At 34.0% G+C, this 15,201-nt stretch overlaps 1 protein-coding gene across 1 annotated transcript in view; it reads right to left on the reverse strand.

The window, feature by feature from the left end:
• Positions 1–7,297: 7,297 nt before the first annotated feature.
• LOC115218309 (ribosome-binding protein 1-like) overlaps positions 7,298–15,201 on the reverse strand; it is a 68,135-nt gene continuing 60,231 nt past the window's right edge. Inside the window, exons 17-20 of the mRNA XM_036508406.1 lie at positions 11,722–11,796; positions 11,122–11,142; positions 10,095–10,169; positions 7,298–7,557 (exon numbers count right to left, since the gene is read on the reverse strand). Of these exons, the coding sequence (XP_036364299.1) occupies positions 7,553–7,557; positions 10,095–10,169; positions 11,122–11,142; positions 11,722–11,796 (176 nt within the window). The 3' untranslated portion in view covers positions 7,298–7,552. The remainder of the gene's footprint in view (positions 7,558–10,094; positions 10,170–11,121; positions 11,143–11,721; positions 11,797–15,201) is intronic.

Below are 15,201 nucleotides of genomic sequence, written 5' to 3' on the forward strand. Positions count from 1 at the left end.
TAAAGAGTACACGACATATTTGTGCTTGTACAAATAATCATACTGACGCGCACTCAACGAAACAAATAAAATATTGTATGTGTGTGCGTATGTTTTACGTTCTTGTCCCAGTTTGTATTTTTTACATATAATATATATAGCGACGTCCGTACCCTCTTTGGCCTTATGTAAGTACATTATATATATATTATATGAATATATATATAATATATATATATATTATATATATATATATATATATAATATATATATATATATAATAATATATATATATATATAATACATATACATATATATATATATATATATACATATATATACAATACATATATATTATTATATATATACATATACATATATATATATATATATATGTGTGGTGTGTGTGTGTGTGTATGTATATATATATATAATATATATATATATATATTATATATATATGTTATATATATATAATATATAAATGTGTGTGTGTATATATATATGCATACATATAGGTGCATCGATGCACATAGACAGGCAGGCGCGTTCGCAACCATATAAGTTACTGGAAAATTTCCCAAGGGTCATCGTTCCGTATTTGACGTGGTGAGCGGAAAATTATTATTTATGAATTGAAATTGTAAACATTTACATATATGCTTGAGAACACGCGCGCGCGCACACACACACACACACACCACACACACACACACAACACACACACACACATATATACGTTTTCTCATCTCCACTTTCTTCCTCTCATCCTTTTCTGTCGAAGAGCGTAGGCTTGAAACGTCGAAGGCTTTTCCATTTTACTTGAGTGTCAAGCTAATACATCTGTTTGTTGTTCCCTCACGAGGCTTCGTTTTTGTTCTCTGTACATGTGAACCATTTACACTCACACATATATATATACATACACACATTTCATACATGTATGTATATGTGTGTGGATATGTATATAATATATATACATACATGCATACATACATATTTTTATATATATATATATACACGTATACAAACAGACACGTATATTTGCACATGTTACAGATATACAGATACACATAAGCACACACACCACACACACACACACAAACACAAACACACACACACATATATAAGTATGTATCAATATTCGTTTAGTTAGCAATCAGTGATTTCTTTACATCTTACAGTGAATTCATTGACTATTTTCTAATAAATATATAAATTCACCTTCATGTGGCGACTTCTCATTTTACCGTTTGTAATTAGTCATAGACATATAAATATATAGATAGATAGATAGATAGATAGATAGATAGATAGATAGATAGATAGATAGATAGATAGATAGATAGATAGATAGATATATAGATAGATAGATAGATAGATAGATAGATAGATAGATAGATAGATAGATAGATAGATAGATAGATATTGATATACATACATACATACATACATACATACATACATACATATCCGAATGAGAAGATGGATGTGTGTTTATGTATAACCAGTTCGGCAAAGATTTTTTTTTTTTTTTTACAAAACCTGACACCTAACACGTGTATACAGACGGTGCTGTAAGTTTCCTATGTTAGTTTAAACGTATATTCACAGTTAATCTTTACTTTGATACATCAACCTCTCTATAACGCCTGCAATAAAACTGATATTCAAATCTTGCTTCTTTTTCTATCTCATATTCAATCCTTTTGCTCGTTTTATGTCTGCTTTTCTATGCAAGCATGGGTTTGACGATTATATCTTTTGAGTATTGCATTACAAACGGATGCTCTTCACGTCGCTAACTTTTACTTGGTTTTGAATTAGAAATCTTTTATTTTATTGATACAAAGTGAGAGAACAAGTGGTTTGTTTACAGAAGTGACAAGAACAGCATCATAGAGAGTTGCAGATGTAAACAAGCACAAAGGCACACCCAAGAACACGTACGGACACACACATACATGCACAGAGACGCGTCGAGTTTCTTTCTATCTACCAAAATTACTCATAAGGCTTTGGTCTATCCAAAGCTATAGTGTGTGTGTGTGTGTGTGTGTGTGTGTGTGTAGAATAATAATCGAAACTGCATCTGTGTAATGATATCAGAATATTATTGTTTAACCCCTTACCCAACAATTATTTTGAAAATAAATGTATTTTTTCAGACATATTTTTTAATTGTTTTATTTTACTATGTTTTGAATGGTGATTTCGAGGTATATTTCAAACCTTATTTATTATGAATTTTAATTCAATAATATTGATTTTAAATTACCGCTTTGGGCAGAAACGAGTTAACCCGTTTTTAGACGAAGGAACTCGTTTGCTGTCGATTTTGGCGAGTCTATCTTTTGACGAGTTAACTCGCCAGAGATAGAAAAAAACGATTTCGGTCAAAACGAATATATTCGTTTCTGCCGGGTAAGGGGTTAATACAAAACATTGTGAAAAAGAATAATTGAGCTTGAGAAATCCACAGCCATTGTAATTTGGGAAATGAGCGACTTTAATTGAAATACAGATTTTTTTCTTTTTTTTTTTTTTTGCTTTCACCATACACATTCCAGATCGACTAAACTTTCATTCTAAATTATCGTGCAATGGATAAATCTTCAACAGACATTTGCACAAGATGCTACGCTTTGGGATTGAATCCAGGACTTCATGATTACAAAAAGAACGTCTTAATCACTCAGCTTTAATCATATTATCTGATCTGATCAGCTTAGTCATTTCAACAATATTTATTATAACGTTGAAAGAAAGAAAAAAAAAACACGTTGAAAGGGAAAGAACTCCCATGAATCTTTATTATGCTCCAAAGTTATTTCCCTTAGACTGTTAATCTTAGCTAAAATTTTTGTTAATGTTTTCTTGCTTTACAACATCAGTGTGAATGGTTCTGCGGTCACATACTTTATAGGGTATTTACCTGGCGATGCTTTCAGCCTTCTTCTAAAGTAGAAAAGTGAAACGCCCTATAGCGTTAGACGTGACTATAACTTTTGTGTCAATATTTTCCATAAGTACATCTTGCTTATCACCGCCGAAGCATCAGAATGTTGGTATCCAGCTCCGTTTTCCGTCGACGGTTTATCACGTCGTTTGCCCTCTGTATTCAGTATTCACGACGCTATTTCATCAGTGTCGCTTCTTGGACTTGCGTTCAAATCAGAAATAATAAACCAGTTAAATGACACCGTACGCAACCTTAAATTTATTCTGGTCAACATGCGACTGATACTTGTGGGCAATGCCTATATTTTCGGCTCCCTTGATTCACTAGAAAGCTGTCCAACAATGTCTGCAAACAAAGCGTGAGAATATGACAAGGATTGCCCAGAATTTGTGCCTGGTTACTTATCATCGAATTTGCTTTCTGTAGTAGAACTGCTCCACTCTTTCAAAACTCTCTTTTCACTGCGCAGTTCACCCATACTATTTTTAATTAGACATCTCCACCAACTCGACGTCTCCATTTGCTCGTAAGTGGAATTCATCTGCAACATCATTTTCAACGATATGGGCTGGCAGTCTTTCCCATTGCCGGGCTTTCCCATTTCTCATTTCCCATTTCCCCTATGGTTTTCAACAGTTCACACGTCTACGAAGTTCTCTGTAATATTCCCGAGCCTAGTGTGGAATGTGAGTATGAGAGTGCGCTGACTGATTACGTTTGCTATGGTTTCACTGTCAACATAATCACAACGATCCAGTAACTCTTTCTGACTAACCTCGTTTTTATTTCCGAACTGTCTCATAATCAAACAAGGGCATCTCCCCATCAACCGGCATCCTTCTCAACGATGAATACACACTCATCAAAGTTCTCCTATGTCTTACTTGCTATGCTTATGAACTACAAAAATTGCACTGTGGAACTACTGTCGGCATGTCCAGACTGCGTTCGTTCTCTTTCATTACAGTATAGGACGTTTTCTGGCATAGGGTGGGTGGGTGGTGAAGAGCTGCCCAGGATCCTTGTCTGTTTTGGCATTGCTTCAACAGGTGGCATCTGCACAGGTGCTTTTTTATATGGCACCAGCACCAACAAGGCCACAAGATTAGGAATGTTTTGCTGAAAAAGGATGTAGGGGACATGCCTGTATGCAAGGATGTATACTTGATGTGTCTTTCCAGGCACAGAAATCCACCAGTCTCCTGTCATTCCCTCTGTGAGGTTCAACATCTGAAGATCCTTTCTCACCACTTTGTCCCATGTCTTCCTGGGAGTACCCCTTCCACACGTTCCCCCCTGAGGCATTACTTGAAGACAATCCTGCATTATCATTTGAAGAATTTGCAATAAAGCTTAGTTCAAACCATACAACTGTTCATCGTCATCTTCAACAACTTGGGAAGGTTCTTAAACTTGGAAAATCGGTGCCTCATGAATTGTCCGAAAGCAACCACAAATCCCGAGTTGACATCTGCTCTTCTCTCCATTCTTGTGAACTCATTTCACCCTTTTTAGATAGACTTGTGACTGGTGACGAAAAATGGATCCTCTATCGAAATGTTAAATGTTGTAAACAGTGGCTTGGTAAAAGGGAAAAAGCCCAACCACAACCAAGACAGGAAATTCATGGGAAAAAGGTTCTTCTCTCTATCTGGTGGGATTGCAAAGGAGTAATTCACTTTGAATTGTTACCACCTAATGCGACAATCAATGCTCAACTCTACTGTCAGCAATTAGAACGTTTGAACCAAGCTTTGAAGAAAAAAGACCTACTTTAGTGAATCAAAAAGGAGTGATGCTTCATCAGGACAATGCGCGACTCTACACTGCAAAGATCACATCACAGAAGATCGAAGAGCTTGATTGGGAAAAAATTCCTCATCCACCTTATTCTCCTGACCTTGCTCCTTCAGACTACCATTGTTTTGTAGTTTACAGAATCATTTGGGGGACATAAGCCAGGAGGAGGTCGAAACTGAATTTTCAGTTCTTTGCTTTGAAACCAAAAGAGTTTTACATTGATGGGATTAACAAGCTTGTAAATAGATGGAAGGAAGTCATAGATAATCAGGGAAAGTACATTGATGATTAAATTTCAGTTAAATATAACATTGATCACTTGCTTTCTTTATTCAAAATTCGGACAGAACTTATGGGACGACCTGATATATATATATTTCCGAATTTGTGTGAATGTGTTTGGAATAATATATCACTTGAATAAAGTTAAAACATGGTCTGGTTTTCACGTTTTTTATTATGGTATTTCAACATTAAAATATATTTTGTAATGTCCATAAAGTTCAATTAGTGCTTTCATATATTTGGTAGTAATCTTCAGATTTCAAATGTATTTAACTATCAGTTGAGTTCTTGACAACTGTTGTACTTCTTAGAATGCTCCAACGAGCCGAATTTATGGAATACAGTTTTGACTAATCCACATGTAGCTTAAATGTCACAGTTTGCCAGGCATACCGATATTCTGTAATTTGTTTATATTCATATGTTAAAATGCATCTTTAAATTAATGTTGATACTAAGCAGGCTCTTCAGGTTAAAAGAAATCCATGTTAAAAATAATCCCACCACAATATTTCAGAAACACAGTCAATTTTTTAAAATCTTAGAAAATAAGGATAAAATTAATAGAAATTAATAAGACAAGAGAAGGGAAAGTTAATAGAATATCAAAAAGTCCAATAATCATTATTGGTATCTATATAACATCAAAATTCGGCTCACTATTATATTCAAGTGGTTGAATATACCACTAGTTACTTTTTGGTATCTTTATTCATTACAGTAGAACCTCACAGTACAAGTGTACCATTGAATGAGTAATTTGCTGTACGAGCCAAGGCTCATGTGAATTTTTTTGTTTTGGAGTACAAGTGAAAATCAGCAATACAAGCGAGTTTTATACAAGCAACCACTAGTTGGTGCTGAGCTCGTACATGCTTTCCCACCAAGTGCAACCTGCACTGGCTCTGTTCACGTGTTTATCTCATTGTGGCAGCATCCCTGTTGTGTTTTTCCCAGTGTTTTTGTTTAGTTTTGTGCATTCTTTTCTATCATTTTATAATAATTAGTTGTGTTAGCCATGGGTCCTAAGAAGGTTAGTGTAAAAAACAGTGCTGAGAAGAAGAAAAAGCTGATTATGATAGAATTGAAGAAAGAAATCATTGATAAACATGAGAGAGGAATGCATGTAGTAGACACAGCACATCAATACGACTGAAGTATGTCAACAAACTCCACCATCCAATCTGAATTAAAAGGATGAGATGAAGGTTGTTACAACAAGCTCTCCTTGCAATGTACATCTGTCCACAAAGTGATGGAAAAATTGCTTCTCCTGTGGATCAATGAAAAGCAACTTGCAGGGGACAAGATTATGGAGACCATCATCTGTAAGAAAGCACAAGCACTGTACGGGGATCTTTTGAAGCAGATCCCTGGAACATTGACGGAGGAGACATCAGTAGACACATTTAAGGCCAGTTGTGGCTGGTTTGAGAGTTTCAAGAAGGGGACTGGTGTTCATAACGTCATCAGGTACGGAGAAGCAAAGAGTTCTGACATGAAGGCAGGATGTAATGAGAATAATGCTGAATTCTGCATGATGCAAGCTGCGGCCTGACTGCATATCCAAAAGAGACTTCAAGAGGTCTGAGTTTGAGACACCTGCAGTAGAGGAGGTAGTGTCTCTTGACAAGTTCATGGCCTAGAGATTGGCAATGGGGACATTAACAATCTTGTCGAGGAACACTCAGAGGAATTGATGACAGATGAACTCCTACAGCTTCAAAAACAGCAGCATTTGGATGCAGTGGAAGAGATTTTGTTCCCAGAGGAAATCAGTGAAGCAGGGAAGGTTATCTCAATGAGTGACATAAAGTCAGCATTGGCAAAGTGGCAGTATGTTTCTGAATTTGTAGAAAATATCATCCTGAAAAAGTATCTACAAGTCATGCAGCTACTTTATTTAATGACACTGCTCTGACACATTTTTGTAACATTTTAGAAAGCAGGAAAAAGCAGGCTTATCTTGATATGTTGCTAGTGAAACGACCTGCACATGTGAAAAGTGAAGAAAGTGTGTCCAAAAAGCCTAACTGGAGTGAAGTGAGAGAGAAAATGCCTGAAACTGTTCTTCCGGAAGTCTTAATGGCAGATTTTCCTTCCAGATAATAACCCAATTCCTCCCTGCTCCATCATCTTTCTCACACAAAAATCGTCCCATCTTAATAAAACCAGTTCACATATTTCTTTTATTATATTCTTATAATTGCCTTGTAACTGCTCCTTTTCTGTTTTAAAACCCACAAAAATTATTTGGGGGTAGTGTTTTTGAAACTGGAATGGATTAATTATATTTTAATAAATTTCAATGGAGAATATTGATTAGTAAAATGAGTAAATCATAAAACAAGCTCAGTCATGGAATGAATTAAACGTGTACTGCCAGGTATCACTGTATAAATTTTAAAACAGTAGAAAGACTGTTACAACTAAACAGTTTTTTAGTGATTGAAGATCAGCACGCAACACAGGAACTAAATGAAGTAGACATTTGTCTGAACACATTAATCTTTGAAGAATTATTTTCTAGTCTGTAAAAGAAAATGAAAAAATTCATTTGATATATATTCATGATAATAAAACAAAACAAAGCAAAAAAATCATCCTCAAAGCAATGCTCTAGTATGGCCACAATTCAGTGGTTGAAACAAGAAAAAGATAAAACATAAAATTTGGATTTAGAGATGAAATTATTTCAGAGAGAGAGAGATGATAAATTAAAAACTTACTGGATTAGATTTTTCTTCAAAAAGAAAAAAAAAAAAATGAAGGAAAATATCATTACTCATTTATGATGCCATGCAGTTGACATAATTAATTCAATGCATGAATAATTATTTATAGATGTTTAAAACATTGTTAATCATACTTTAGAATATTTTGGGGTAAAACCTCCAAATTGATGGCAACACATAAGACCAACTGAATCATCATTATTTTCAGGTATAGTCCTATGAGCTGCATAGAAATAGATGCTAAGACTGAGCCTTCCACTGGACAGTCGAGGGTAATTTCCACTACTGTTGACTGATATTACAACAACCCCCATAACTGAGCCAGATACTAGTGCCAAATATCTCATCGTACGCCAGCCAGGTACTGCATATTATAGTGCTCCCTATATTCCGTTAACTACCTGTCCACCTAAACACAAGTGTAATTTCAAACCTGGAAAAAACTATCCCTTGAACAGAAGTCATGACCAAGTTAATATGGTATGTCAGTGTGTGGTAACTAGATATTATATAGGAAGATCAGAATTTCAACTCATATACATACCTTTCGTAATGTTAGTATGAAATCTATACCTCCTTACCTGAATATTTTCACTCACTCAATTCTCAAAACTTTAACTACAAAACTAAATAGTATATTCTGGCCAAAGCCCAACCTTATAGTGGTAACCAGATATATTGCAAACCTTACCTCCATGAAATTCTGTTTGCTGATAAGGAAAAAAACACACATTAAGATTTACATTCATGAACTTTATGAGAGAGAATAATTAATCCTAATTAACATAGTTTTTATTTAATTTAATGAAATTAATTATTAATAAGTTTTTTTTAATGATTTCATTTTATTATCTCATTTTTATTTTATGTTTTTCTTAATCTTACTTTATTCAGGCTTATACTATTTAAAATTATTGTATTCTTTATTTTATTTTACATTATCTAATCTTTGTATTCATATTTTATGTTATCATCTTCTCTAAACTGTTTTAGTTGATCATATTCTAACCAAAGTCCTTCAATTCATTTTGTTTTTTCAGTCAATTTGCATTTATATATGCATGTGTGTGTGGTGTGTGTGTGTGTGTTGTGTGTGTGTGTGTGTGTTTTGGAGGGTACAGAGTTCCACTTCAAACAAGGTGAAATATCTAAGATAAAATCAAATTTCACCTGTGCCTCAGAAAACCTAATGTATGCTATTGTTATTACCAGCTTAGGGTGCAGAAATCACTATATAGGCCAAACAGGAATGTCACTCCAATGAAGAACAACTCCTCACAAAGAACAAATCCGCTACCCACAATACAGACAGATACAGGTCAGTGAACACATAGAAAGATGTGCTAGAAACTTTAAACCCAGCTTCCTAATTTTCCCTTTCTATCAATGTTCATGGAACACCTCAGTACAGCAAAGATTAAATAAAGAGGCAAGTCTCATTAATAAATATCATCCACAACTCAACATGAAAACATAACTTAATACAGGACACTACTAACCTTACCAATAATACCACTAATTTCCATACATCCCATACACCATCCATATTGCAGTATTTATATCTACCTTAATTGCATCAATTCCAGAACTGCTAACCTCTCTTGCATGTAATATTTTCACTCAGGTACTATTAGACCTGACACCGTTTGGATATTGGTGTTCATTCAAAATCAGTGAACAGCTTTTGATGATACCGGTATGACTTTGAATCTTTTTAATAATTTATAATAATTGATGTCCAACATATTTTGCAGCTAGTTTTAGTGGATCAGACAACCATGAAAAGTCTGCCTTGTGCCCTCTGAGATAAATAGGTAAAACGTAGTTCATTCCTTCAGACTAATTGAAAACTAAATATGTCTGAAAACTTGTTGGGTTGTCATGTAAATTGTAGAGGTTTTAACCTTAATTCTGTCCTACACTGAACAATGTTGTCCAGGAAATCCAATGTTTAAGATGATTACATATGTCTAAACAAAAGAGAACAATGACAAGAATGTCCTTCAAACTTTCATTTCATATTTGAAAAAAATATTCAGACAATGAATATTCACAAGAAAAAAGAAACAGGTTCGACTGGAAACAAGCAAACTTGGAATACCAGATATCAAAGTCTTTCATTTATAATGTGTGTGTGTGTGTGTGTGTATTTGTATCTGTGTATATATATCTATATATATACTCTAAGTATTTGAACACAGGTTTACATTCATATAAATACAGCTACCCACATGACCTGTTAATCTACAAGATATCTGTCAAATACTGTAGTGATTCTTCCAGGACATTCACTTATAGGTTAGAGAGAGACATTAAAAGTGATTCATACTTACTGCTATGGTTTTCTTGAGTTTCTTGTGGAAATTTATTAACATCACTTTGTCTCCTTTTTTGATTTGCTCTATGCACTACAACATAAATACATAAGTCTGTGTAAATTTAGTTTGTGTGTGCATGTGTGTGTATGTATAAATGGAACTGTTTATAAATATATATATATAGGCACAGGTGTAGCTATTGTGGTAAGCATTGGTTCCCAAATACATGGTTCCAGGTTCAATGACATTTGAGTGGATTTGATAGATAGAAACTGGTTGAGCAAACCTATGATCAAGGGTTTACTCTTTCAGAATATCTGTTCCAATTAGTCTTCTTATTCTAAGACAATGGAATATAATGTCCAACAGATTTTGCACCTAGTTTTAGTGTATCAGACAACCATGAAAATTCTGCCTTGTTCCCTCCAAGTTAAATTGGTAAAACATAGTTCATTCCTTCAGACTAAATGAAAACTAAATATATCTGAAAACTTGTTGGGTTGTCATGTAAATTGTAGAGGTTTTAACCTTAATCCTGTCCTACTGTCTTAAAAGAGAGAAGACACATTGAACAATGTAGTCCAGGGTATCCAATGCTTAAGATGATTACATATATCTATATCAATTTGAAAATCTAGTTTCCATAGTTTCTTGTAAATTTAATAAAAGAAAGTCAAAATTTAACATTTAAATCATTACTATCAAAATAAAGCTGGAGTATAACATAAATTCTAGAGTATAACGTAAATGCTGGAGTATATATCATAAATTCTGGAGTATAACATAAATTCTGGATTTGTGTCACCGAAGGCATCTTTACAGTAATTCAGATTGCTAGAAACAGTAACCAAATTGCCATATAATGATACACTACCATATGAAAAAAGTTTGATGCATTAGATTTAAACATATCACAAGATAAAAGATAAGATGGCAGAGGAATGAATGCCTTTCACCATCAATCTACTTGAGTAGCTATGGTTCACAGCTAAAGAACACCAAAGAGGACATTAGAAAGGGTTATAATAAAAAGCATTCATACCATCTGAATTCTGTTCATCACCTGTAAACATAAACAAAAAGCAACAATTAGAAAGTGAAAATATAATCATTTAATCACTTTATATGGTAATTGTCTGGCAAGGTCAATAGAATAATGCAAAGGTTGAATCAAATAGCAGTGATCAACCTGATATGTATGGTGGATCAATGAAACCCACAGGAAATGTACTACAATTTGTTGGAGTTTATATGGTTCATGCATGCAACAAGTCCTCACAAATTCAAAATTACCTGGTCTTTTATAGATAATGCCCAACTTTACAGGAAAGGAAGGGTCAAATCAAAGATGCAGTGTGACCATTGTTTGATCAAATATTTGAGAATTTTGTCACATGGCACCAAGAGTTTGAACAAAACAAATTAATTGTTTACGTTTTGTATGCATGTGGCTATCTTTTATGCAAACACAATTCTCCTTCAATTTCATTCTAGGAGCTAAAAAAAGGCTAATTTTTGAAATGTTTAAGGGACAGATTTAATTGATAGATTTTATTCATATAATCTGTCAAATACTGTAGTGATTCTTCCAGGACATTCACTTATAGGTTAGAGAGAGACATTAAAAGTGATTCATACTTACTGCTATGGTTTTCTTGAGTTTCTTGTGGAAATTTATTAACATCACTTTGTCTCCTTTTTTGATTTGCACTATGCACTACAACATAAATACATAAGTCTGGTGAAAATTTAGTTTGTGTGTGCATGTGTGTGTGTGTGTGTGTATGTATAAATGGAACTGTTTATAAATATATATATATAGGCACAGGTGTAACTATTGTGGTAAGCATTGCTTCCCAAATACATGGTTCCAGGTGCAGTGACATTGCATGGCACCTTGGGCAAATGTCCTCACAAATTCAAAATTACCTGGTCTTTTATAGATAATGCCCAACTTTACAGGAAAGGAAGGGTCAAATCAAAGATGCAGTGTGACCTTTGTTTGATCAAATAGTAGAGAATTTTGTCATGTGGCACCAAGAGTTTGAACAAAACAAATTAATTGTTTACATTTTGTATGCATGTGGCTATCTTATATGCAAACACAATTCTCCTTCAATTTCATTCTAGGACCTAAAAAAGGCTAGTTTTTGAAATATTTAAGTGACAGATTTAAATGATAGATTTTATTCATATAAGTTTAAATGTGTGTGTGTGTGTGTGTGTGTGTGTGGTGTGTGTGTGTGTGTGTGGTGTGTGTGTGTGTGTGTGTTTGCATGTCTATATGTGAGGATATGTATTCAAGCATATGTGTATATGTATACATGAATATATAATTCTGTGTATAAATGTGTGTCTATGAGTGTACATGTCTCTCCATACATGTGTCTGCACAGGGCAATGCAAAATCAACATCCACATACATACTCATTGGTTTTTAAAGACATTAATGAAATGTATTATTTAAATTTATTGTTTTGGAACATTGCTTAAACAGCAGCACATTTTCATGATTCCGATTGTGTGGAATCTATGACATTTTTATAATAACATTACCAAGAGAACCAGGAAATAAATCAAGAGTTTGAGCTTGAAGCAGCCATTTTCACACATGTTTTTCTAATGGTTTCTAAACAAAAGAGCATGATGATAAGAATGTCCTTCAAACTTTCATTTCGTAATTGAAACAATATTCAGACAGTGAATATTCAAAAGAAAAAAGAAACAGGCTTGACTGGAAACAAGCAGCTTGGAATACTAGACATCAGAGTCTTTCATTTATAATGTGTGTGTGTGTATATTTGTACGTATATATATATATATATTATATATATATATATATATAATATATATATATATATATATGCATACAAACATACTTTCTCAGTGAAACTCAATTATAGATAATACCAAATGTACCTTTTCGGATTTTTCATAATGTGATGTAAGTCTTTGGTATAGCAATTGCATGCAGCTGAAGAGAGCTTTAAACAATCCGTTATATATATATATATATATATATATATATATAATTTTCCTGTAACAAGTGGATTATAAGTGAATAAATCAGTGTATTGGCTATAGATTAACCTTTTTTAGCCCTTAATTATAAGATGTTTATACTTCAACTGTAAAGGTTTTTTTAAAATATACTGCCATGCTTTTTGATGGAGTCCTTTTCTGTAGAGAAAGGGACTTCATCCTATATTGTTAGTAGTAAACTCACTGCTTGTTACAAGGGGACCGGTAACCATTACAATATGTAGCGGCGATAGGTCAACACGTTGTTCTGAGACTGACCAAGGAATTTTTATTTTTAGATATAAATGATGTACTTAAATGTAGTTGTGTTTTTAGCTTCTGCTTTTTCCATGATCACATGTGAGTATTTTATTTATGTTCCCTTGTAAGCTCTACTGAAGAAGAATATATCCTTTATAGGGATTAATTCTGAAATTGATTCAATATAGAGATAACGAAATTTAAATTTTCTAAAGGTTAGTTGCCCGCTTTCAGTTCAATTTTCCTGTAACAAGTGGATTATAAGTGGATAAATCAGTGTATTGGCTATAGATTAACCTTCTTTAGCCCTTAATTATAAGATATATATATATATATATATATATATGTTTATACATACACACACACATATATATATGTCACCCCATAAATAATGTTTTTTTTATACTTCTTTTATTTTTTAAAATTAAGATAAACAAAGTTCTTTTTCAATCTAAAATATACACTCCTTCACTTTTTCTACAATGCTCTTCCATCTACCTGGTAGACTTGCAAAGCCTCTCTTCCAAAATTCACTTATCCATGGTGAAAAATACTCTGCCAGTGCTGTTCTAACCTCCTCTACAAAATTTATATTTTGCCATCCAAATGATTTTGAAGACTGCGAATAAATGATAATCAGATGGGGCAATGTCCAGTGAATATGGTGGGTGGGGCATCGTTTCCAATTCAAACTGCTCCAGTTCTTGAAATGTTATCCTCACTGTATGTGGCCAAGCATTATCTTGATGGAAGGACACCTTTCATCTTGAAACCAAAGATGGTCATTTTTCTTCAAGCGTTGACTTAAGCCACTCAAGCTGCTCACAGTCGATCTCCTTTGTTATTGTTTGGTTTGGGTTTAAAAGTTCAAAGTGGGCTAAACCTTTCATATCCCAACAAACAGAAAACAACATCTTATATGGGTGAAGACCTTCTTTAGTCTGGGGTGCCAGTGTTTCTCCTTTCCCTACCCACTGTCTTCAGTGCTTGAGATTTTTATAAAGAACCCATTTCTCATTACCAGTCACTGTTCGGTCCCAAAAAGGCTCATTTGTGAGATGTGACAGCAATGAAGAACACACATCCACTCCCTGTGCACAATAAGACTCAGAAAGTTTGTGAGGAATCCACTGACCCAATTTGCTGACTTTTCCAATGGCACGCAAGTGTCGATGAATGGTTGAATGACTAAATCTAAGCTTCTCAACTAGTTCCTCAACATTTATGATGGGATTTTCTTCTACCAGGGTTTGCAGGCTGTCCTTGTCTAGCTCTACAGATCTTGCAGGATGAGGCGTATCTTCTACCCTGTAGTTTCCAGCTCAGAATTTCTGGAACCACTGTTGAAACTGGCTTACACTTATTGTCTACTTCCCATATACTGCATTAATATTCCTCACGCTCTTTGTTGTATTGATGCCTTTATTAAACTGATAAAGCAAAATATGCCAAATATGTTCCTTTGTCTCTTCCATAATAGCTTTGAAAATATAAATTTTAAAATCAAACTGTACTCTTCAAAACTTGTACTAAAAATAAGCAGAAGGTAAAATTACTACCTGCTTTTATAGCAAGTTGATGCAGGTAATTTATCCTGTCCGCTCCAGCTTTTAGTTCATGCAGTTGAAAAAAAAATGCATTATTTATGAGATGACCCAATATATGCAGGTATGGTTGTGTGGTAAGAAGCTTGTTTCCCAACCATATAGTTTCAGGTTCAGTTTCACTGCATGGCACCTTCGGCAAGTGTCTTCTACTACAGCCTCGGGCTAAGAAAAGCCTTGTGAGTGTATCTGGTAGGCAGAAACTGAAGGAAGCCCATTGTGTGTGTGTATATATA

The sequence above is a fragment of the Octopus sinensis genome, linkage group LG13 (genome assembly GCF_006345805.1).
Source record: "Octopus sinensis linkage group LG13, ASM634580v1, whole genome shotgun sequence".
Classification (NCBI taxonomy): Eukaryota; Metazoa; Mollusca; class Cephalopoda; order Octopoda; family Octopodidae; genus Octopus; species Octopus sinensis.